The 25,254-nt window shown below is 42.4% G+C and overlaps 1 protein-coding gene across 3 annotated transcripts in view; it reads left to right on the forward strand.

Moving 5' to 3' along the window:
* Positions 1–19,895, forward strand: part of LOC144501737 (endonuclease V-like) — a 122,974-nt gene extending 103,079 nt beyond the window's left edge. For 2 of the 3 annotated variants that reach the window (XM_078225714.1, XM_078225716.1), the window contains exon 9: positions 17,918–19,895. Coding sequence is in view for 1 of the 3 variants with exons in the window: in XM_078225715.1 (XP_078081841.1) it covers positions 17,918–17,926 (9 nt within the window). In the remaining 2 variants the exon portion in view is untranslated. The remainder of the gene's footprint in view (positions 1–17,917) is intronic. The other variant, XM_078225715.1, reaches the window with a different exon arrangement.
* Positions 19,896–25,254: the final 5,359 nt, after the last annotated feature.

The raw sequence follows: 25,254 nt of genomic DNA on the forward strand, positions 1-25,254 counted from the left end.
ACGTGATGTAAGAGGAATTTTCTAAGTTTTCTCCTGGGATGCCCTGTATTTGTTGAACCTCACTCAACCAATACATCGACTGCGAAAGACAGTATATAGTTAAAGAACGAAAAGAAATTTATTTGCTAATGCAGGCATCAGGAAAGAGACAGTCAATGAGGATTGATTGTCCTCTCTGAGCTACTATTGCAAGGTAAAATTATTATATTCTAAACATTTCAATATCCCACCCAGTCATGTCAATCAGACTGGAGAGCCCAATCACAACATTACACATTATTACCTTCGCCAATAACGTTCCACCTGTCAAAAAGAATAGGAGATTATTAGCTTATTGCCCATGTAGGTTCCTTCCCCTTTACCTAGGAAACCTAACCCACGTCATTACCAGTAATCAAGACCATAGTTAACATCTGCGAATTTTAATTGGTGAAAGGAGTCACTCTTTCGCTGGAACCAGGGCCACCTTTATCAGCTTGAGAGACTGCTCCAGCCTCGCTACCCATGAAGGAATTTACTCCCTTAAATAGCAGGCCTGTGATTCAACTTGTTTTCACGTATCCAAAAACAGATAAGAGAAGCTGCCTTTCTATGTTCCATTGTATTAAAAGAAGTTGGTCTGTCTACCACTGTTTCCCTTCATGCTGCATTCAGAATGAAGTTGGCCAGGGCGCACAATACATATATATTGAAAATACAGTGTAAGCTTATAATACTTGGTTAATTTGTTGCATCTAACCTTTGCAATTTATAATACCTTTGCATATTTTGCTCCAGGCACATTGTGAATTCTCACTATATATAAGGCACTTTATAATTACCTTAACCTAGTCTACTTATTGTAGTTAAACTAAAATGAAGGGCCTCATACTAAGAATTCTATACTACCCCCCCCATCACATGAAATGACCATTTGCATATGTTACTGAAGAGTGGTCAGGACATGCCCATCTGTACTCAACAGAAGTTAAGAGCTAAAAGGTGGGGAAAATTTGCTTTACATCATCTATAAACATTAAAAACAGGCACTATCTGTCCACAAAGCTTTATTTCTTCCAGCCATGTTTTGCCACAGATTTTCTATTCTCACATTATTTATGAGGAATTGCCTGTTTAACCTGATTACAATGATTTAAGCCCTCCTGCCATTAGTGATGGCCCAGTGCCTCGCTTCTGCATCTCCCAGTGCCTCAGGCTATACTGCGAAGAAGCCCCAATGCTTCAACAAACTCTACCTTGTTTCCTTAATTCTATTTTAAGTTTTGCTATTAACTATAAATAAGTAAACCAAAGTAACATATAACGGAACATACAACGTTAAAATGGGGGACTGAGTAACATCTGTGTCCCTTGGTCCAATTTTCCTCCAATACTGCTTAACTGCTCTCAAGTCCCCTTGTGCAACATGCTTATTCAGTCAGCTAGAGTTTTGATTAAATGTTGTTTGCATACTGATTACTTCAACTCCTTCCTTTTTCCTCCACTTACATAAAGGTGTATGAAAAAATGTCAATGTAATTTTAAGGTTTACATTTTTTATTCTTTCATGGGATGTGGCATCACAGACAAGGCCAGCTCTGGTTGCTCATCTCTAATTGTCTTTAACTGAGCGACTTGTTAGGCTATTTGGAGGGCAGTTAAGAGTCAATCACATTGGTGTGGATTTGGAGTCATGTAGGTCAAGCCAGGTAAGGTCAGCAGATTTCCTTCCCTAAAGGGCATTATGAACCAGATGGGTTTTTACAACAATCAATGATAGCTGTCATGGTCACCATTATTGAAATAAGCTTTAGATTTATTAATTGAACTCTGATTTCATCAGTTGCCGTGGTGGGATTTGAACCAATGTCCTCAGAGCATTAACCTGGGCCTTTGGATCACTAAACCAATTGCATCACCACACGACACCACTGTCTCATTGAAAATAGTTAAACTTTGCTATTCATTTCATCCAATGCTATTTAAAAAACATTTTAATCTATTTCTGATCCAGCAGAAGGAAATTATACTGTATTAAATAAAGAGTTTGGAATTTACAAATGAGAAAGGGACAACCACTCTGATGGCACTTAGGTTGTCAGCATTTTGAAATTTAGTAATATGTGCTATGATCTCAGATGAAACCAGTAACTTTTCCTTTTTAAAAAAAGGAAAAATCCAAAATCTCAGTTATTTACTGAAAGAACGAAGCCATAAGACATAAGATATAGGAGCAGTATTAGACCATTCGGCCCATCGAATCTGCTCTGCCATTCAATCATGGCTGATATGATTCTCATCCCCATTCTCCTGCCTTCTCCCCGAATCCCTTGATCCCCTTATTGATCAAGAACTTATCTCTGTCTTAAAGACACTCAATGCCTTGGCCTCCACAGCCTTCTGTGGCAATGAGTTGCACAGATTTGCCACCCTCTGGCTGAAGGAATTCCTCCTCATTTCAGTTTTAAAGGAGCATCCCTCTACTCTGAGGTTGTGCCCTTGAGTTCTAGTCTCTCCTACTGGTGAAAACATCCTCTCCACGTCCACTCTATCTAGGCCTCTCAGTATTCTGTAAGCTTCAACTAGATCCCCCCTCATCCTTCTAAACTCCATTGCGTATAGACCTGGACTCCTCAACCGCTCCTCATATGGCAAACCCTGCATTCCTGGGATCAAGCCGCAAGATTCCATGGTTTAAACAGAAGCATTTTACAAGAGTCAAATAAAACAAACATTGAATAATATCTTATATAACCACCTGTATACTGAAACTCAGAATCACGCTAAGTTAAACATGAATTAACAGGCAAATTGCCGTCAGTTATAACCATTAACTAACAGTTACAACTAAGACTGATCTTATAGATTGGCTGAGCAGTCCATTCAGTATATAGGTCATCAATCTCAGTTACAAGGATATTCACATGAAGAAGTTCAGCTCCTCGCCTTCCTGGAGCTGGCCTGAACCTCAGGCAACAGCAGCACATAACTTGAGTTCCACAAGAACAGTCTTCACCAACAATGCCACGCATCTGCAGAACCTCCTCAGTTCAGTCAAGATGCCATCGATCCACCAATGCTTTCTTCAAGTGACAGAAACAGCTGCAGCGACTACATCTTTGCTTATGCTCTGCTTCTGGATCCAGCTTTCTGTTGTCTCCAGCTATTCACTGGATTCACTAATCTGTGTAAGCTTTCCACCAGGTTCGGTTTCCCTAGAAATTTTGGTTTCCAATTGCAGTTTCAGTTTTTGTTTCCTTAGAAACTGGAAGGGCCAGCTTCCTTATTCTGTTTCCCTTTTCAGTTGGGATCCATCTCAAAAAACATCCAAGGTTTGAAACCGCAGCTTCCATCACATAAGGGTTAAGATGATACTGACATGTCTAAAATCTGACATTGCAGTCCTGTAAGCTGGGAATCTGCATTAACAGGCATTGTACCAACTAATAAAAATTACTAATATAGAAGGATTGTAGACTTGAAGGCAGTGAATATTTATGACAGCAAAAATCCTTTGCCCAAAATAATGAAATGTTAATTAAATATTAATGTCATATGTCTGTCATCTCAGCTAATATTGAAAACTGTCAAAAACATTTGACAGCAAAAACTACAGTCTAGCGGAGGGGAGAACCAAAGCATCCTGTAGGTCTACTGGCAGATTGTGATAGAGAGTTCCACTGCCATTATTCACCCTGTTAAAGTCAACTATCAATATTTGCACCCAACTGAATATCAGGTTCAATTTTTACCACACGTGTGCCTCCCCTAAAAAGGAGATTTTGACAGTAGAACTACAGAACATGAATGTTGTAGCTCTTAATATTATTCATAGAATCCTTACAGTACAGAAGAAGGCCATTCAGCCCACCGAGTCTGTACAGACCACATCTCACCCAAGTTCTATCCCCGTAACCCCACACATTTACCTTAATAATCCCCCTGACACTAGGATCAATTCAGCATGGTCAATCAACCTAACCCGCACATCTTTGGAGCGTGGGGGGAAACCGGAGCACTCGGAGAGAACCCACACAGACACAGGGAGAAAGTGCAAACTCCACACAGACAGTGACTTGAAGCCGGAATTGAACCTGGGTCCCTGGCGCTGTGAGGCAGCAGTGCTAACCACTGTGCCACCGTGCCACCCTTCCTGACACACACTCATGTACACAGCAACAGCAGACAGGAAAGTTGTTGTTTAGGGTCAACAAGGGATCATCTGTCAACAGCAAGTTTTTTTCTTGTATCCTGAATGAGATGCACGGACTGTTATTCTTAGGGAATTAAATATGCTTGAGGGCAAAATATGTTTGATTACAAAGGGAAAATCAAGCTTTCTTGTAGCATCTGTACACCATTGCTGTTATTACTTTTATGAAGATGGGCTTTGAAATTCCAGTGCTATCTTTATACGACTGGAAGAGTAGCATTGTGAAACTTGCACTCAATGCCTTGTTTCTGGTATGACCTGATTATTTTATTCATTCATGGGATGTGGGCATTGCTGGCTAATCCAGCATTTATTGTCCATCTCTTATTTCCCTTGAGAAGATGATGGTGAGTTGCTTTCTTGAACCGCTGCAGTCCATGTGGCATAGGTACACCCACAGATTTGTTAGGAGGGAATTCCAGTATTCTGACCCAGTGACAGTGAAGGAACGGCGAGATATTTCCAAGTCAGGACGGTGAGTGACTTGGAGGGGAACCTCCAGGTGATGGTGTTCCCATGTGTCTGCTGCCCTTGTCCTTCTAGATGGTTTGAAAGAGGCCTTGGTGAGTTCCTGCAGTGCATCTTGTAGATGGTACACACTACTTCCACTGTGTGTCGGTGGTGAACAGAGTGAATGTGAATGGGACACTAATCGAGTGGGTTCTGCTTTGAACGGTGTCAAGCGTCTTGAGTGTTGTTGGAGCTGCACTATTTCTATGCAAGCGAAGGGTATTCCATCACACTCCTGACTTGTGCTTTGTAGCTGGTGGACTGGCTTAGGGAAGTCAGGAGGTTGAGTTACACACCGTATGTTTCCTAGCCTCTGACCTGCTCTTGTATTTATATGGTTAGTCTAGTTCAGTTTCTGGTCAATGGTAACCCGGGGATGTTGATAAGGTGGAGGACCATACCAATACCAGTGTTGCTAGGGCATCCAAAGACTTACCTGGAATAACAGACTAAACTCTGTTCACTCCCTGGATTGCTGACCAGACTCTGTGTAGTCCCTGAATTAGAGGCCAGTATGCAATGTTGGGAATGGACTAACAGACCTTCCAATTAACTACTAATTTGATGGCAATTAGTCAATAGAAGTCGCTGATATATAAAAGGGACTACAGGTGTTGATGGAGAATTGTATGTGGAGTTGGATCAAAGAAATAAAGGTAGTTTATGCAGAAGCAGAACTCCTGTCTCTTTTACTGAACTGCAACTTCGAGGCTCAAACATGCAATATAATCTCGAAGCTGCAGCCACCTTGGTGAAGCTCTTCATCATCTTGTGGACTTCCCTGTGTATGTTTATGGATGTTGGGTGATGACAGGATTAAGCTCAATTTGACACACTCCACTGTTGAGCAATGCTGAAATGTATGAAAATCGGCCAGTCGAATGATGTTGGGAAAGGTGTTACTGACTGTTGAATGTTATCCCGCTAACTCAGTGCCTTCAAGATAAAAAGTAAAGAAAATTGGAATGGCAGTGAGAATTTATAGTAGTTTGAAAGCTTTCCTAGATTATAAAAAGTAACCTATCCCTTTACCCAGCTCTGATTGGTTAGGTTTTATTTTGGTTGTTGGGTGTGGGTGGTTTGCACTTTCAGGCCTCTTCCAATGCATCACTTCCCACTTCAGGGTGAGCCAAGCAAATTGCATCACAGCTTTAGCAATGCTACCATTAGACAGTTAACACAGGGTAAGTGGTGCCTTTCGTAGTCAACTCACCTTCTGACTTAATCTCCTTCCCTGGTTGGCACAGAGCACCTCCCTTGCAAACTCAGCTCACCTGGTCCTCGCTCATTGTGATTCATTGACGTTAGATCCCAACATTTTGCTAACCCATTCAAGTCAGTTTAGTTACTGAATCATAAACCACCACTACCCTGTGAGGGAAAAAATGTTTACCAGAGATCGAGTGCAAATGGGACTGGATAAGAGGCTTTTATACTGACTGGGATTATAGGAGAGGAGAGCATAATAAGAAAACCTTACAGCCAGATGGCCGATTGACTGTAGTACCCAGCTCACACTAACCTTTTTCAGCTTCGACATTTCATCCCTGTCCACCCCACTAATTTCCATTTCAGGGAACAGAATTGTTCCTGGATGTACTTAAAACCACCTGATTAACTCAGCTAGGCCCAGCAAATCAGAAATGTCAGGGCTCCACGGGCAGAAAGCATATTCTTCAATTTTATTTGTGAATTATACAGATGTAGGAGTACTTTGCACTGAAACTACTCCCCCAAGGCTTCTCTTATCCTTTAATTTTTAGGATATAATGTATTTTTTTATTATGTTTTTTACAGCCACAAACAAGAAATCCATTTCAATCCATCATTATTGTGTTTAAGCAATAAATAGGAATGCTGAGAGCTCTGTTCACAGCTTTTCAGTATCATCCCTTATGATTACAGAAGTATTGCTTTCTAAAGATTTGCTGAATGCACACAACAACACAATGCTTGATTCTTCAGAGAGCAATAGTTCAGAGTGTAATAAAGATACAAAAGTCCAATTTGACACATTCCTGTTTACGTGCATGCTCCATTCACCACATCAGCTTTTAAAGCAAATATAGACTAAATGCATTGGACCCTCTCTAATACGCTGGTGGAAATGACATTGAAGTGATCCATAAACACCGCATAACAGGCACAACATTTAGGATGTGTGTGAAGAAGCGCAGCTTAAGATAAGTGCAATACTCAAAGCTTACACTCACGGGCTTTACAGCAACTGTCGCAGAGTAGTGTGTTCTCACTTGTTAGTCTCATTGCACTGAAAATTAAAAATTATGCTTAATCTGTACGAGCCAGTCTGCTGGGGCTTTCACAGGTGATTACGGCAACTCAAACGTTGGGACCAGACAGCCTCATTATTTTTTTATAATGTAAAACCGCATTTAAACAAGAGGTGGCATGTGGTACCCATCCAGAGAATAGTTAGGAAATAGGATTCAGACTTGTGGGGATATTGGTTTCAAGCAATAGTGTGTCTTCCTAACACGAGCAAGTTTTTTTTCATTCGGTGAGAAGGATTAAGTCTGAGAGGTAACCTCTTCAAGTTAAAAAGAAAATCCACCAATGCTGAAATCCTGGGGACAAAAAAATGATGGGAACTCACAGCAGGTCAAATGAGTCCATGCCTGAAAGAGGAAGGATGGGTTAGAATTAGATTCTAGGATCGACTGAAATATGAACCTGTTTTGTGATGTTTCTCTTTGCTGATGTTATTCCTGTGCACTGCCCTCATCATTTCAGAGCTTTTTTTTAACCATTCTTTGAAGACAAGAAAAAAACACAGGAACTGTGATTTTTGTTCACAACACTACCCCCTTGTTACACAGGAAAATACACTTACCAGGTGTATCTTTTGACATTTGCCTAAGTGAATTGTCAAAGCGATTGAAGATATCTCTTACCAGGGGAGCATTCCAGAGCAGTTCCAGCAGAGGGTGACGGGGAGAGAGGCTGCAAGTTAAAAGTCAGCGAATGACACTGCAGTGTTAACTGTAATGCAGGCACTCTGGGGCTCATGAGGAGGTTCCCCACAGTTATTGTAACTGGAGCAGTGCAGCAGAAAGGGAGACCCTATGCAACTGTCTCCAAGTGAGTATTAAAGCAGACCTGTTTTAAAAAAAGTCAAAGCGACATATTGATAAGATTGTTGGTTCTTTATATATTTATTCGTGTCACAAGTAGGCTTACACCAACATTGCAATGAAGTTACTGTGAAAAATCCCCTAGTCGCCACACTCCGGTGCCTGTTCAGATACATTGAGGAAGAATTTAGCAAGGCCAACGCACCTAACCAGCACGTCTTTCGGAGGAAACCAGAGCAGACACAGGGAGAACGTGTAGACTCTGCACAGACAGTGACCCAAGCCAGGAATCGAACCTGGATCCCTGGTGCTGTGAGGCAGCAGTGCTAACCACTGTGCCATCTATGCAGATTAGGGGAGTAGAATAACAGAGGAGCTGCGTGTAATTAATTTTGTTTGATATATTTGTGAAGCTCTTTTGGATCATTGCATTTGAAAACAGCAGGGGAAGAAACAGTTTCCTGGACACTTTTCAAGAAAGGACAATGAACCCTAAAAGTGTCCCTTTTGTTGTCACTGGCAGAGTGAGTTTGTGGTTGGATTGAGAGTCAAGTTTCTAATTTTGATCAGGGTCAGATATTGAAAAGTGGCCACATTCAAGTATTGGGTAGAGAATAGAATCACTGTATAATGAGAGATGATCGCATTGAAAATATAAAATTCTTAAAGGGCTTGACCGGGGATAAATGCTGAGAGGCTATTTTCCCTGGAACTTGGGGTCACAGTCTCAGAATAAGGGATTGGGAATCTAGGATTGAGCAGAGGAAAAACCCTTCACTCAGTGGGTTTGTGACTCTTTGGAATTCTCTACCCAGAGAGCAGAGGATGCCCAGTCAGTATATTCAATACTCGGCGCTAAAGGAATCCGGGAAGATGGTTGTGGTTGTTGGAGGTCAGTCATCTCAGCCCCAGAACATTATTACAGGAGTTCCACAGGGTAGTGTCCTAGGTCCAACCACCTTTAGTTGCTTCGTCAATGACCTTCTATCCCTCATGAGGCCAGAAATGGGTATCGCAGATAATAACACTACTTTCAACACCATTCATGATACTGAAGCAGTCCATGTCCAAATGCAGCAAGACTTGGACAATACCCAACTTGGGTTGACAAGTGGCAAGGAACACTCACGCCACACAATTGCCAGGCAAGACCAGCTTCAACAAGAGAGAATCTAACCATCACCCCTTTGATATTCAATTGCAGTATTGTTACTGAATCCCCCACAATCAGCATCCTGGAGGTTTACTATTGACCAGAAATGGAACAGGACTAACCATTTCAATACTGTGACTACAAAAGCAGGTCAGCGGAATCCTGCAGCAAGTAACCCTCTCCTGACTTCCCAAAGCCTGTTCTCAATGTGTAGGCACAGGTCAGGAGTTCATAAGGTATAGGAGAAGAATTAGGCCGTTTGGCCCATTGAGTCCACTCTGCCATTCGATCGTGGCTGATATGCTCCTGATCCCCATTTTCCTGCCTTCTCTCCATAACCTTTCAACCCATCACCAATTAAAAATTTGTCTAACTCCTCCTGGGACTCACTGTCCCAGTATCCACCGCACTTTGGGGTAGCGAATTCCACAGATTCACAACCCTTTGGGAGAAGTAGTTTCTCCTCAACTCAGTTTTCAATTTGCTGCCCCTTATCCTAAGACTATGGCCTCTTGTCCTAGAATGCCCCACCAGCAGAAGCATCCGCTCCACGTCTACTTTATCCATACCTTTTATCATCTTGAATACCTCAATTTGATCTCCCCTCAGTCTTCTAAATTCCAGAGAGTATCGGCCTAAACTGTTAAATCTCTCTTCATATGCCAAATCCCTCATCTCTGGAATCAATCTAGTGAACCTCCTCTGAACTGCCTCCAATGCCACGACAGTGTGATGGAATATTCTCTACTTACCTAGATGAGTACAGCTCCAACAACGCTCAAGAAGCTTGACACTATACAGGACAAAGCAGGCTGCTTGATTGGCACTCAATCTACAATCATTCACTCCCTCCACCACCTAGTGGCAGCAGTGTGTACCATCTGCTAGATGCACTGCAGGAGCTCAGCAAGGCTCTTTAGACATCTTCCAAACTCACAACCACTAAGATCCAGAAGGACAATAGCAGCAGACACATGGGAACACCACCACCTCGAAGTTCCTCTTCAAGCTGCTCACCATTCTGACTTGGAAATATATCGCCATTTCTTCACTGTCGCTGGGTCAAAATCCTGGAACTCCCTCTCAAACAGCACTGTGGATGTACCTACACCTAATGGATTGCAGCAGTTCAAGAATACAACTCACCACTGCCTTCTCAAGGGCAATTAGGGATTGGCAGTAAATGCTGGCCTAGCCAGCGACGCCCATGTCCCCTGAATGAATAATTTTTTTAAAGGATGAGAAAGTGAGGTTGAGGTAGAAGTTTAGCCAGGATCTTAGTCTTGATAGGTGTAAGACATGCTCCTCCTATTTCTTATAGTCCAATCCACAGAATCACTACAGTGCAGAAAGAGGCCATTCAGCTCATCGAGTCTGCACCGACCACAATCCCACCCAGTCCCTATTCCCGTAACCCCATATATTTACCCTGCTAATCCCCTGACACTAGGGTCAATTTAGCAAGGCCACTCCACCCAGCACGCACATCTTTGGACTGTGGGAGGAAACCGGAGCACCCAGAGGAAACCCAAGCAGACATGGGGAGAAGGTGCAAACTCCACACAGACAGTGACCCAAGCCGGGAATCAAATCCTGGTCCCTGGTGCTGTGAGGCAGCAGTGCTAACCATGTTGTGTTCACTCCATACTCCTTTGCTGCAGTCTTCAATGTGTTTTCCTACTCGCCCCCCTCTAACTGGCAATTGTCCTGGTTTATGGTTGCTTCTAGTCCTCCCAAGTTTTTTTTTGTCACAAACAAAATAGGAATCATATTTAAAATTGCAGTTAATTCATATTAATATGAAAAAAAGTTTAAAACAATAGAGTTCTAATTCTAAAAAGTCAAATCAGAAAGCTGATGGAATGAAACAATTATTCCTTCATTAACATTTCCCAATTTCGGGGCATGGTGTGGGAGAGCAAACAGGCATAAAAGCTGCAGAGTTAGATTGGTGCTGCTGACAGCATTGCAGAGAGAATGCAGGAAAACAAGGGCAGCAGAATGTCCTCTCTCTGATCACTGACTGCCACACACTGCAAAGGCTGGACGAAATATAACCGAGAGTTTGCTGCAGTGAGGACTTGGTTAAATTTTTTAAAAAGCATACAGTAAAAACCTTTAAAATTAGAGCTTATTATCATGAACTGAATATTCTCAATATAAGACAGAGGCCAGAATGTGGATATTATTAATTTACATTTTTAAAATCCTACTTAGCAATGCCATCTAATCAGTAAGAGAGGTCCTAAGGTGTTAGGAGTGGTTGGAAGGGGGGGACACAAAGCCACTCTGGCAATGAACTCACCTTATATTGAACTACCTCTGAGAGGTTCTTACCAACTTCTACTTTTTTTTTATTCGCATACAGTTTTTTTTCAAAGCCCAGAGTTTCTTTGATGGTCCGTTTGGAATAGCATTTCCGAACCTGGAATGATGCCACACAAATCAGGAAGAACCCTGGTCTCTGCTGAGTTAGCTATTCTCCTCTCACTACTGCAAGTGGTTTAAAGTTTAAAGATTATTTATTAGTTTAAAGGTTATTCATTAGTGTCACAAGTAGGCTTACGTTAACACTGCAGTGAAGTTACTGTGAAAATCCCCTAGTCGCCACACTCCGGTGCCTATACTGAGGGAGAATTTAGCATGTACACTGAGGGAGAATTTAGCATGTACACTGAGGGAGAATTTAGCATGGCCAATGCACCTAACCAGCAAGCCTTTCGGACTGTGGGAGGAAGCCGAGCACCCGGAGGAAACCCACGCAGACATGGGGAGAACGCGCAGACTGCACACATACAGTGACCCAAGCCAGGAATTGAACCTGGGTCCCTGGCGCTGTGAGGCAGCAGTGCTAACCACTGTGCCACCTGGCACCTCTGAGATAAGGAGAAGAAAAAAATAAATGATAATTCCTCACTGCATATCAGTGATGTCTGTGACAATACAGGGGTTCATTTTTACATTGCGCAGTGTTATAATTGGGCAATATTGAAGTTGACCATTTGGTATATACCACACCTGATTTTGGTCTGCGTTCAAGTCTTGGAAAGGAATGCAGACTATAATGGACAGCCAATTCAGTAATGTTGTTGCATTACCATTCCTCCCAGTGTGAGTGTTGAGTGAGGAGAGAGCCTGGCTTGCATGTGAAGACAGCAGTGGCGGGAGATAATAGAGGACAGGTGGAAGTTATTGAAAAATAAATCAGCAAGAGTCATCACTGTAATAATCTTACCCTGGCCAGTCTTCCGTCACCCTGAAATTCCCTCCCTAACGGCATTGTGGGTCAACCCACAGCACACGGACTGCAGCATTTCAAGAAGGTGGCTCACCACCACCTTCTCAAGGGCAACTAGGGATGGGCAATAAATGCTGGCCGGCCAGCGACGCCCATGTCCCACGAATGAATTTTAAAAAACAATGACTCTTTATTTACAACATGCTCAAAGTGCCACTCAGTGGCTGCAGTGAACAGGTCAGCCCCAAAGTCTTTTGACTGCTGGCCTGAGTGGAGCCAGTTTTAAAGCCCTTTTGGGCGAGTTCCAATTGCCTAATAGGGGAGCTCATATTCACCGTGGCCCAGGGGAAGATCTATTGACGATACCCCGTGGCCATCGTAACAATCATCATTAAAAGAGTCTGGGTAATTGGAGGAAATTGTCCATCTGTGAATAATGGCCTTTCTTTGCCATTGAAGAAGATCAGTGTGTCACCTTTGGTATTGTGATATATCCTGACATAATTTATCATCATGTGCTGGGTTTGGAAACAACCCTAAGTTTGCCAAACATTTTTCCTTGAAGACAATATTCCCTTTAAAAATTCTCTGATTTTATTAGTGCATAAAGGTCTATTCAAAAACATTTGCTGAATTTTACTGCAAGGTGAGTTATTGCTTGTCTTTTCTGCAGTAGACAGAAATGGTGATTGTCATTTACCTGTCTGCAGACATTTCTCACAGGGATTCATCACAATGCTGTTCTTTCTCTCGGGCACTCACTGTGATTCTGACATCTCTTACTGAGACTTACCATTGTTAAAATTTCAGGAATTTGTTTGCAGGCCTCATTATTGCAGGATTCGCTAAGACTGTCTTGTTTTAGTGCAGCCTTGCCCTGACAGTTTTGTTTGTTATTGCTGGAATTGATGTCAGTATTCTTATAACTGCCACAGATTTACCACATTGCAAAAGTATCGCACCCTGGAAAGTACAAAGAGAATGACAGCAGATACATGACCACATGTATGAAATGTTAATGGTAACCCTGCAGAAGCTTATTCTGCTTGTTATAAAACAGTAAATTTTAGAATATCCAGTGTAAATAATATGCATAATTCATACACCGCGATTAGACCAATACAGCCTACTTTAAATGCAGTTTTAAGTTTATTAGTGCCACAAGTAGACTTACACTATGGCACGGTGGCACAGTGGTTAGCACTGCTGCCTCACAGCGCCAGGGATCCAAGTTCGATTCCCGACTTAGGTCACTATCTATGTGGAGTTTGCATGTTCTCCCCATGTCTGCGTGGGTTTCCTCCGGGTGCTCCCGTCTCCTCCCACAGTTCAAAGATGTGCGGGTTAGGTGGATTGCCCCTAACTAGGGTAAAAGCATGGGGTTAAGGGAATAGGGCTTGGGTGAGACTCGATGGGCTGAATGGCCTCCTTCTGCACTGTAGGATTCTATGATTAACACTGCAATGAAGTTACTGTGAAAGTCCCCTAGTCGCCACACTCCGGCGCCTGTTCGGGAACACTGAGGGAGAATTTAGCATGGCCAATGCACCTAACCAGCACTTCTTTCAGACTGTGGGAGGAAACCGGAGCACACGCAGACTCAGGGAGTACGTGCAGACTCCGCACAGACAGTGGCCCAAGCTGGGAATCGAACCCGGGTTCTTGGCACTGTGAGACAGCAGTGCTAACCACTGTGCCGCCCCAATGCAAAGTCACCATTAAATTCCTACTTTGTTATTATATTTATGTGACTTAATTCAAATTGATTTTTTTAGTGAGAAAATCTGCATTAAATTATCAGGAATAGACTATATAAAACTTGATGAATGTACAAAAATAAGTGGTTGTTGAATTATATAGATTATTAATAGATTTATGTATGCTCTATTGATGAAATATTAATTATATAGTGAAGATACACAGGTGAAGTGTTTAATATAAAGTGGGATGGAGGGGAGACAGTGGCTTGGTGGTAATGTCACTGGGCTGGTAATCCAGAGGCCCAGGCTAATGTTAGAACCATAGAAAATTACAGCTCAGAAACAGGCCTTTTGGCCCTTCTTGTCTATGCCGAACCATTTTTTGCCTAGTCCCACTGACCTGCACTTGGACCATATCCCTCCACACCCCTCTCATCCATGAACCCGTCCAAGTTTTTCTTAAATGTTAAAATGTTAAATGTTAAAATGCCCTCTGGTTTTTTTCTCCCCTAGCCTCAGCGGAAAAAGCCTGCTTGCATTCACTCTATCTATACCCATCAAAATCTTATACACCTCTATCAAATCTCCCCTCAATCTTCTACGCTCCAGGGAATAAAGTCCCAACCTATTCAATCTCTCTCTGTAACTCAGCTTCTCAAGTCCCGGCAACATCCTATGTTCTGGGTTCAAATCCCACCATGCCAGTTGTTGGAATATAAATGAAATTAGCCATGGCTCAGTGGATATCATGTTCAATTCTCAATCAGAAGGCTGTGGATTCACGTCCCACTTCAGAGACTTGAGTACAAGATTTTACCACTGGGGATTTTACGTGGAAGGTGTAGCATGCAGCAGTCCTACACAGTAGAAGGCCAACGTAGTTCACAGTCTCCCAGGCTGCCTGTCGCTTCTGCAGTCTCAAGGAGTCTATGTTGTGTGTGATTGTAGGTTACCCACGGTTGCAGCTCCTGGTCCGCTTTTTGTGGGACTGCTCTTCAGGTTTGGGTTCACGTTCCTGATCTTTGGCCACCCTGTGTGGGGTGGGTGGTTGGGGGCAGACAGATCGGAGGACCTCTCCATGGATCTGCTTCTGGGCCTGGCCAAGATGATAAATAACAGGCTACGGCAACAGGCATGGAAGGGCTCGTTAGACCCACCTGTCTGCCCCTATCCCAAGGCTACATTTGCACCCGGGTATCCCTGGAATGTGCGCATGCAGTATCTTCCTGCAGGGGCTGGAATGAATGCATCATCAGCTCTGGAAACACTATTTTAAGTTAATTTAATAAGCTTCATTTAAAGTTTTGTTTTTTCATTGCAATGCCCTTTAAGGGGCTGTTAATGTGTTCATTATGTTACGGACAGGAGATTAGTTTAAACAACCCTGATTTCTCCTCTTTCTACTCACTTCCCGTCCCCGTAAACAGAAAAGTGTTTTTGATTTATGATTTCCCCCTTTACAACTGGCGGCGTATTTTCCCCAACCCATCCATTTGGAGTGACCTGATCCTCTATTAATAAACCCAAAGCAAACTCGAGTCAAAGTAAAAGGGTTGGTTTATTTTACACACACAAACAAAACGGGAAAGGGTTTTGCACTCATACTATAAAATAGGGATAAGAGAAAGAAAGGGATACAGCGTATGACCTCAATGAGAACAGTAAGAAGTTTCACAACACCAGGTTAAAGAAGATAATGGTTGGAATGCGAGTCTTTACAGATAATCAAGGCTTTACAGGTACAGACAATGCGAGTGGAGAGAGGGTTAAGCACAGGTTAAAGAGGTGTGAAATTTTGCAAGCCCAGGCAGGTCATGGGGGTTACAGGTGGTGTGACCTGAACCCAAGATCCTGGTTGAGGCCGTCCTCATGTGTGCGGAACTTGGCTATCAGTTTTTGCTCGGCGATTTTGCGTTGTGTGTCGTGAAGGCCGCCTTGGAGAACGCTTACCTGTTGTGAGACTTCTTACTGTGCTTACCCCAGTCCAACGCCGGCATCTCCACCCAATGAAAACAACAGTTAGAGTTTCATGAGAATACAGAATGAAAAATCCAATGGTGTATTCTTCTGAGGTTAGCCGGATGAAACGGTTGCCGGGTGATCCATCTTTCCAGAAGTGAGACTTCTATAATGGAAGAAGGCACGCCGAGATGAATTGGTTTGATAGGCACCAATACAGGAGTTCATATGTTTCCAGTAGTTACACAGGGTCAAGGCAATTTACCTGGACAGCTGCTAGCTGTTAGATGATAAGGTGGCAGACTGCTTGGGTTCAGTTCGACACGGCAATATTACAGGTTTTAGCTGCTCGGAGGGAAGGTCACATGACATACTTCCCACTCCCTCTCCTGGGTTTTGGACAAAGGATGTCTTTTTCCAGGTCTGGAATCTTGAGAAGCTCCGATTTTTGCTTGCAGATATCCTGGGTGGAACTTTCGATCTTTTTGCAGAGTGACTCAGTGGGTGGGAAAAACGGGGGGGAAGCCACCGGCTCCAGGGACAACTTCCTCTGCCGTATGTTTAACCACTCAATGTCAAAATATTAAAAGGTGGGTCCCATGACATAACGCTGCCAGAAGCAGTGCCTGGGAGACATTGCCAGGATTCTGCTCAGGCATAACGCTCTGCCCACTGGGGGCTGTACTCACCTGCGCATCTCTTGTGCGTTCTGCTCGCCAGGTGCATGGCATGGTGGCCTGTTATCGATTCTCATTGGCGTGCCCCCATGCTGACATGAATGGACAATTCAACAGGAGTGAGGGCTACCGGGCATAGAGGCCTGATAATTAAATCAATACAAATGAGGATGCGGACTTTCAAATTTGGGGTTCCCTTGATGTCACCTGGCAGGAGGCAGGGAAATCCTACTGGCCTAAAAGCTATTTTGGGACTTGTGCAGGATTTTCCACTCAAAAGCAAAAAAATCTCCCCCACTGTCTCTGTTGGCCATAGCTCTGTATTAGCAATATAAAGGTTGTTGATACATTTCTTTGGAATTTGATTGTCTGCCATCACAGTGGGGGCATTAGTGCATCTTTAAAGACAACAAGGTCCCTGCTGGTTTCTGGAGGTCAGAAATCCCTCTGGTATGAGTCATGGCTAGTCAGGAATGCCTTTGTCCATTTAAGCCAGGTTGATGTGGAGATTCCTTCCTGTCTTCTGGACGGGACGATTAGTTTATTTGTTAATTAGTTTTACTGGTAATTAAACGAGCATATAAAGAGGGATGATTGGGACACTGAAAGAATAAGTAGAAAGTAGGCTTATGTAATGATGTATTCTGTAAATCAACTGAATATGAAGCAAAGGATTTGTGTCCAGTTCCATGCTTCACCATCTGGCTTGTGATCCAATTAACATTCTTCCTCATCTATTCTTCTGAAATAATGCAGTTAATAGTTAAGCTTGCACATCACCATTTGGATAAGAATCTCAAGACTGGCTGTTGTGCGTGAGTGCTGTTTGGAGGGTATCACAGCCAATCTTTGTCGTGTTCTCCTCTGTTGACTCTGTCTACACTTCCCGCTGCCTCAAAAAAGCAGCCAGCATAATCAAGGACTCCACCCACCCCGGACATTCTCTCTTCCACCTTCTTCCGTCGAGAAAAAGCTACAAAAATCTGAGGTCACGTACCAACCGACTCAAGAACAGCTTCTTCCCAGCTGCCATCAGTCTTGAATTGAACCTATCTTGCATTAAGTTGATTTTTCTCCACACCCTAGCTATGACTGTAACACTACATTCAGCACTCTCTCGTTTCCTTCTCTATGAACGGTATGCTTTGTATAGTGTGCAAGAAACAATATTTTTCACTGTATACTAATACATGTGACAATAATAAATCAAATCACTTTCCAAGAAGTATCAATGAGCATTGTACACTGTGGGTCAGCACAGATGTGGTATCCAACTGGAGCTGTACTTGATCTGTACCGGCTCAGCTCCGCATCCACTAGTCGTTCTACCAACTGCTGAGTAAACTGATGCACTATCAGGTGATTAACGTATTTGCTGTGCTCTTTGTTTTTCCAGTACAGATGAAGGCACCTGCTCCCAAAGGTCTGCCAACACCACCTCTGTAACCAGGAAAGAACAATTCAGGGAAACATAATCATCAGCAGCGGAGTCTCAAAGTTTTTACATAAACAAGCCAGCTAGACCCATATCACCCAGATGAGGAGTTGCAGTTTGTGATTCTGTTTCTGACTAAGACCTCAAGGCTCTGGAACTCCTTACTAACTTCAATATTAATGGTACCCTACAATCAACAGGAGTTCAGAACCAAGCTTGGCACCAACTAACCACTATTTCTTTTGTATCCTTCATTTCATTTTCAACACAAATTGGTGATATTTTCAATGCTGCATGTTTTGGAATTTAACACACTAAAGTAATGCCTATATTTTTAATAAGATTTTTCTGCGTGTATATCTGAATGTGGGCAGATACTCGGGGCTGCTACTTTTCAGTGTGCCAAATGAATTGCTATATTATCAGCATAAAACAAGGGACACAACCTTGAAAATAATGCTAGTAAGGAGGATAAGGGGAAGAGCTGAGAAATGGGATTATAACTAGATTAAATTGAAGCATACAGGCCCCTTAAACCTGCTCCACCATTTGATAAGATCAAGGCTGATCTTACTGTGGCCTCAACTCTACCTTAAGGTCTATCCGTTATACCCCTTTACTCCTTTGTCGATCAAAAATCTATCTAACTCAGCCTTACCCTTCCGCCACTGCTCTCAGGGAAGAGAATTCCACAAAACGTCCACCTGAGATCTAAAAAAATCTCCCCAACTCAGTCTGAAATGGGAAGTGCCTTATTTCTAAACTGTGTCCCATAATTCTATTCTGTCCCATAAGGGGGAACATCCTCTCTGCATTCACCCTGTCAGTAAGATGACCTCTCATTCTTCTAAACTGCAGTGGAGACAGGCCCAACCTGTCCAACCTTTCGTGATAAGGTAACCCCTTCACCCAAGGAATCAGTCAATTGAAGCTTCTCTGAATTTCTTCTAATGTAATTATATCATTTCTTAAGGAATGAGACCAAAAATACACACAGTACTCTGGATATTGTCTCAGCAGGGGGCCCTGTACAACTGGAGCAAAATGTCCCCATTTTTATATTCAATTTCTCTTGCAATAAATGGCAACATTTCATTTGTCTTCCTAATCCCTTGCTTTTTGTGATTAATGCACCAGGTAACCTAGATTCCCCCTCTACCACATAGCTCTGCCCTCTCTCCATTTAAATAACATATTGCTTTTCCATTCTACACTTCCTGCCAAAGTGAATAAGTTCACATTTTCCCACATTAAACTCCACTCACTCAACCCAGCTATATCTCTCCTACCTATCAACTCTAGCACAGACACAAGGGTCTGAATGGCCTCGTGTTGACGTTTCAATGATTCTGAAATGTTCAACATTCTGACAATTTGTGTAAGTGAATATGTAGATCAACATCTCTGAAATGGAGGACATGTGAACACAAACTTACAATAAAGAGATTGTAACCTCCATTAAAAAGGGGCTGAGGGAAATTTAATATGAGGGAATTAAACATAGTACTAGACATGATCAGCTGGGAAATATACTCCAAAGTCTCTACCTTTCTCTATGGAAGTGTTATGCAGCTTGCGGTTCTCCGTGACAGTGCGCTGCCATGTATCACAGCACACTGAATTTCAGAGTCAACATCGACAAGGGAAAAAAATGCAAACAAAGTGAAATCAGAACTCCTTAGCAAGCACTGCTTTAAGTGCAGATAAGTAGGAATTACGGTATTCTCAGGGCATAATCATATCTCAGGACTCAGACAGTAATTGGAAACTGCAGCTAATTATTATCTTAACCCCACAATTAGATCATTGCTTTGTAATCTCTCCTGTGTAAACACAATTCACTATTTGTCCACATGTTCAGCAGGACAAATAAAAGATATACACTCTTCTGTAATAATGTGGATAGTGTTTATATGAATAGATAAAAGAAAATTTATTTAACCAGGTGTCTTCATTGATTCAGTACATGAGAGTGATTTTTGACCTGGAAATGGATACTGAGTATATTAAAGGGATTCTTTAAATATATTAAAAGGAAAAAGAATAACTAGAGAGAGAACAGGACCCCTCAAGGACCAAAGTGGACACGTGTGGAACCGCAGGAGGTGGGCGAGGTTCTCAATGAATATTTCTCCTCTGTGTTTACCATGGAGAAAGACATGAAAACTTGGGAACCTGGGAAAGTTAGTGGCGATATATTGGGGGCATTATGGTAGAGGAGGTGGTGGACATTTTAAAATGTATGAAGGTGGATAAATTTGGCCCTGACCAGGTATATCCCAGAACACTGTGTGAGGCTAGAGAAGAAATTGCAGCAGCCCTGGCTGAGATATTTGCATCATCGTTAGCCACGGGTGAGGTACCAGAAGACTGGCGGATAGCAAATGTTGTGCCTTTATTTAAGAAGGGCTGCAAAGAAAAACCTGGGAATTATAGATCAGGAAGCCTAACATCTTTGGTGGGTAAGTTACTAGAGAGGATTCTGAGGAATAACATATACAGGCATTTGGAAGAATAGGGTTTGATTAGGAGTAGTCAGCACGATTTTGTGCATGGGAGATCATGTCTTACAAATTTGTTAGAGTTCTTTAATGAAGTGACCAGGAAGGTTGATGAGAGCAGGGTGGTAGCCGTAGTCTATATGGACTTCAGTGAGGCCTTTGATAAAGTTCCATATGGTAGGCTGCTCTGGAAGGTTAGATCACATGGAATCCAGGGAGAGCTGGCAAATTGGATGTGCAATTGGCTTGATAGTAGGAAGCAGAGGGTAATAGTGGAAGGATGCTTGTCGGACTGGAGGCCTGGGACTAGTGGTGTGCCTCAGAGGTCAGTGCTGGGCCCGTTGCTGTTTGTTATCTATATCAACGAGTTGGATGAGAATGTACAAGGCATGATCAATAAGTTTGCAGATGACACTAAAATAGGTGGTATTGTAGACAGTGAGGACGGCACAGTGGTTAGCACTGCTGCCTCACAGCGCCAGGGACCCGGGTTCAATTCTCAGCTTGGGTCACTGTCTGTGTGGAGTTTGCACATTCTCCCCGTGTTTGCTTGGGTTTCCTCCAGGTGCTCCGATTTCCTCCCGCGTTGTGAAAGAAGTGCTGGTTAGGTGCATTGACCCGAACAGGCGCCGGACTGTGGCGACTAGGGGAATTTCACAGTAACTTCATTGCAGTGTTAATGTAAGCCCTAGTTGTGACTAATAAATAAACTTTACTTTAAAGGTTGTTAAAAATTGCAGCAGGATCTTGATCAGCTGGGGAAGTGGGCTGAGAAATGGCAAATGGAATTCAGTACAGATAAGTGTGAGGTGTTGCATTTTGGAAAGAGAAATCAAGGTCGGACTTTCACAGTGAATGGTAGGACCTTAGGGAGTATCGTGGAACAGAGGGACCTTGGAGTTCAGGTGCATGATTCTCTAAAGGTGGACTCACAGGTAGATGGGGCAGTGAAGAATGTTTTTGGCATGCTGGCCTTCATCAGTCAGGGCATTGAGTATAAAAGTTGGGAAGCCATGTTGCAGTTGTACAGGACGTTGGTAAGGTCGCACCTGGAGTATTGTGTTCAGTTTTGGTCGCCTTACTATAGGAAAGATGTTATTAAACTGGAGAGAGTGCAGAAGAGATTTACAAGAATGTTACCAGGACTCAAGGGACTGAGTTATAGGGAGTGATTGGACAGGCTAGGACTTTTATCTTTGGAGAGTGAGGTGTGATCTTATAGAGGTGTATAAGATCATGAGAGGCATGGATAGGGTGAAGGCATTCAGTCTTTTTCCCATGGTTGGGGAATCGAGAACTGGAGGGCATTGGTTTAAGAGGGGAGAGAATTAATGGAAACCTGAGGAGCAACCTTTTTACACAGAGGGTGGAACGTATGTGGAATGAGCTGCCAGAGGAAGTGTTGAGGCAGGGACATTGACAACATTTAAAGACAACATTTAAAAGGCATTTGGACAGATACATGGAAAGGAAAGGTTTAGAGGGACATGGGCCAAATGCAGGCAAATGGGTTTAGTTTAGATGGGCATTTTGGTCGGCATGGACCAGTTTGGGCCGAAGGGCCTGTCTCCGTGCTGTTGATTCTATGGATTCCGGCATTGTTGCAAAATATGTTTTTCTGGGAGGGGGTGGGACTGTTTAATATCCAGAAAAATTATAATGTTTTACCTGCAGTTGCCATCTCTTGTCATTTCTGTCTTCTCATTTTTTGTGTTCTCAAAATTACAGCAGCTCAGCAAAATATTAAGACAGGTTTATAATTGGAGAGAGAATAAGGACTTTATTTGGTGTAGATTATTTGTCTTTTTTACATCTGCATCTTAGTAATGCGTATTTACATTCTTAACAGTTCATGGGTTCTTGCTGTTTGAGAATTTGCTGCTTTTTGGTCATATTACAAATCCAATGGCTTTTTTCAGTAAGAAATTGTAGATAGGTTTGTACCAATTTATTAGTTATGGCAATACCAGCATGAAGCTCAAAATGCAGCAAAGTTAAAATTGCCCTATATATACACTAATGTAATTTTACTCCAAATCATTTGGAGTAATATCATATTGTGAAGTAGGTCATATTTGGAGGATAATTGGGTTATGCTCTTAAGTTTTTGCATCCAGCAATATTAAAAAGCAACATAAATGGACTTTATTTAATAGTGCACTTAACCCTGCTGCTATAAAAGCACACAACTTATATTAAGAGCCTTTTATCTACCTTTGGCAATTTTCTTTCTTTCTACCTGCTTTCCTGAATTATATTGACTCCTCGCTGGCCATGGTTCCAACTTAATGGGCATCCTATCACCTTCCTTCATTTTTGAATTGGTGTGTGTTTGGGAGACATCATAGCAGATTCTCCCTCAGTGTACCTGAACAGGCGCCAGAGTGTGGCAACTAGGGTATTTTCACAGTAACTTCATTGAGGTGTTAATGTAAGACTACTCGTGACACTAATAAATAAAACATTAAACTTTAAAGATCCTGGCCTTTTATGAGGAGAGGCTTGATAGACTTCTTTCTCTGGAGCATAGGAGGCTGAGGGGTGATCTTATAGAGGTCTATAAAATAATGAGGGGCATTGATCAGCTAGATAATCAATATCTTTTCCCAAAGGTAGGGGAGTCTAAAACTAGAGGGCATAGGTTTAAGGTGAGAGGGGAGAGATACAAAAGAGTCAGGAGGGGCAATTTTTTCACACAGAGGGTGGTGAGTGTCTGGAACAAGCTGTCAGAGGTGGTAGTAGAGGTGAGTACAATTTTGTCTTTTAAAAAGCACTTAGACAGTTACATAGGTAAAATGGGTATAGAGGGATACGGGCCAAATGCGGGCAATTGGGACTAGCTTAGGGATTTTTAAAAAAGGGTGGCATGGACAAGTTGGGCTGAAGGGCCTGTTTCCATGCTGTAAACCTCTATGCCTTTCCCCTCCTAGAGTTCTGTACATTTGCAGTCTTCCAGTGGAGGTCACTAAATAGAAGGAGCACTTTCCCTGGCTAAGTTTTTACCCTCTAAACCATGACGTGTTTCCCCAAAAATGCCAGCCAACCTGGCACAAGCCAAGGAATGAACCTGCAAGCTTTCTAGTTGGCTTGTCTCAATTACCACCTTCACGCTAGAAAGGGCTTATTAAACCAGATTTGTTTGTATATCGTTCAGTGTCAAGTTTTGAACTAAGCCAAAACATTGAGTTGCTGTCAGTGAATGTGAAATTTGGAAACAAAATGCAGCTCCTGCGAGTGACAGGAATACCTGACAGGCTTACTTCCAAAATCCCATCTTAAACTGAATGTGCGCGCACTGTTGCCTTGTGGTAGTGGGGAGTCAGGGATTGGCGGTGGGGAGATTTAGATATGTGCTGTTTGAAATAGCAGGGACTCTTCAGAGCAGCAACTGCAGTCATTTTCGAATCCCGCACTCAACAATTCCATTGTGTAACACTGCAGAGAGGAACCGTATTATTTCATTCTCTTTTGGAATAAAGTGTTAGGCTAATTGGTACCTTTTCTTTAATTGTTTAACATAGTCTTTCATACTGTGGAGCCATCTCTAACACAGATTATTTGGAATTTGGGACATTCAAAATAGCTCTATATTTCTAAGCTGAAAACACCGGCTGGTACTTTTATTTGCTTCATTTTATATGGGTTTGCAGATTTCCAGTATTGTAATAAATGATCAGAGGTGAGGAGAGTTCGCATTTTAAGCATGGCCACAAAACCCAGATATTAATTTTGCTGAAGGAAGTGTACAAGTTCACAAAATGATATTCAGTTTGGGGTAATTCCCTGAATTTTCAAATTTAAGAATTTCAGGCTTGATTGGCTTTGTGTGTGGGGAGTGGGGGCGGAGGGGGGAGTGAGCAAGTTTTCTCAACAGTAAAGCAATACTGTAATTTTAATAAAATTTAAATCTTTGGACTTGCTGTAATCATTTTGCTTTGTTCACAATGTGTACGTGGACTGTTTGTGTAGCAGCCCTCGTCAAACCTGCATTATGTACCCAGAGATCCCTCGTTTATTATTTATTCATAAAGCTGCTCCTTATGTAAGAATGAGGTGTTCGTGCAGGGGTGAGTGAAGGATGAGAGCCCTTGTTCCTCCTCAGTTAAAACATCTGCCTATACTCTGGTGGAGGAGCAAGCGAGAAAAGGATGTTTGTTCTTAACATTTCGTGAGTAAGGCTTAATTTACATAGTCACTGCACTAGTGATAGAGAGACTCCTTCAGGGGTCCATCATACCCAGTGTTTTTGATCTTCCTGTGTTTGATACACATCAGTATCCAGTTTCACAGACGCTCGTTCAATCCTTTCACTTGATTTTGTTCTGAAAAAGAGAGTCATGCAGCTTCATCAAGTGCCATACGGCTGGAGGTCTGAATTATTGATGAGGAAATCAATGAAATATGAATTAAGGATAATTTTTTTTACTGTAAATGAGGTAAGGATATCTGTTGATATTTCTGTCAATGGAAGGCTTTGTGGAGGATTCAGGGGACCTGATCTAATTTTAGAGAACATCACAAATGTCAGTGGATGGTGAATAAACAAGGATAATTCGCAAGTTCCTAGAATATTTAACCTGAAGTTAAAAAACAGAACATGCTAGAAATGCAAAGCAAGTCAACGAGCCTTTGAAAGAAAAATAGGCAGGTTAGCATCCTGGCTAAAATCTTCACCCATAACATTAATCTGTCTCGTTTTTTTATTGCCTGCAGGTCTCATGCCAACATTTTCTTGTACAGCCTCCTAGCGCACAGAGATTTCTTGAAATCCCCGCTGGAATAAGTGCCTCTAACCTC

This window comes from Mustelus asterias, chromosome 12, assembly GCF_964213995.1.
Source record: "Mustelus asterias chromosome 12, sMusAst1.hap1.1, whole genome shotgun sequence".
Taxonomy (NCBI): Eukaryota; Metazoa; Chordata; class Chondrichthyes; order Carcharhiniformes; family Triakidae; genus Mustelus; species Mustelus asterias.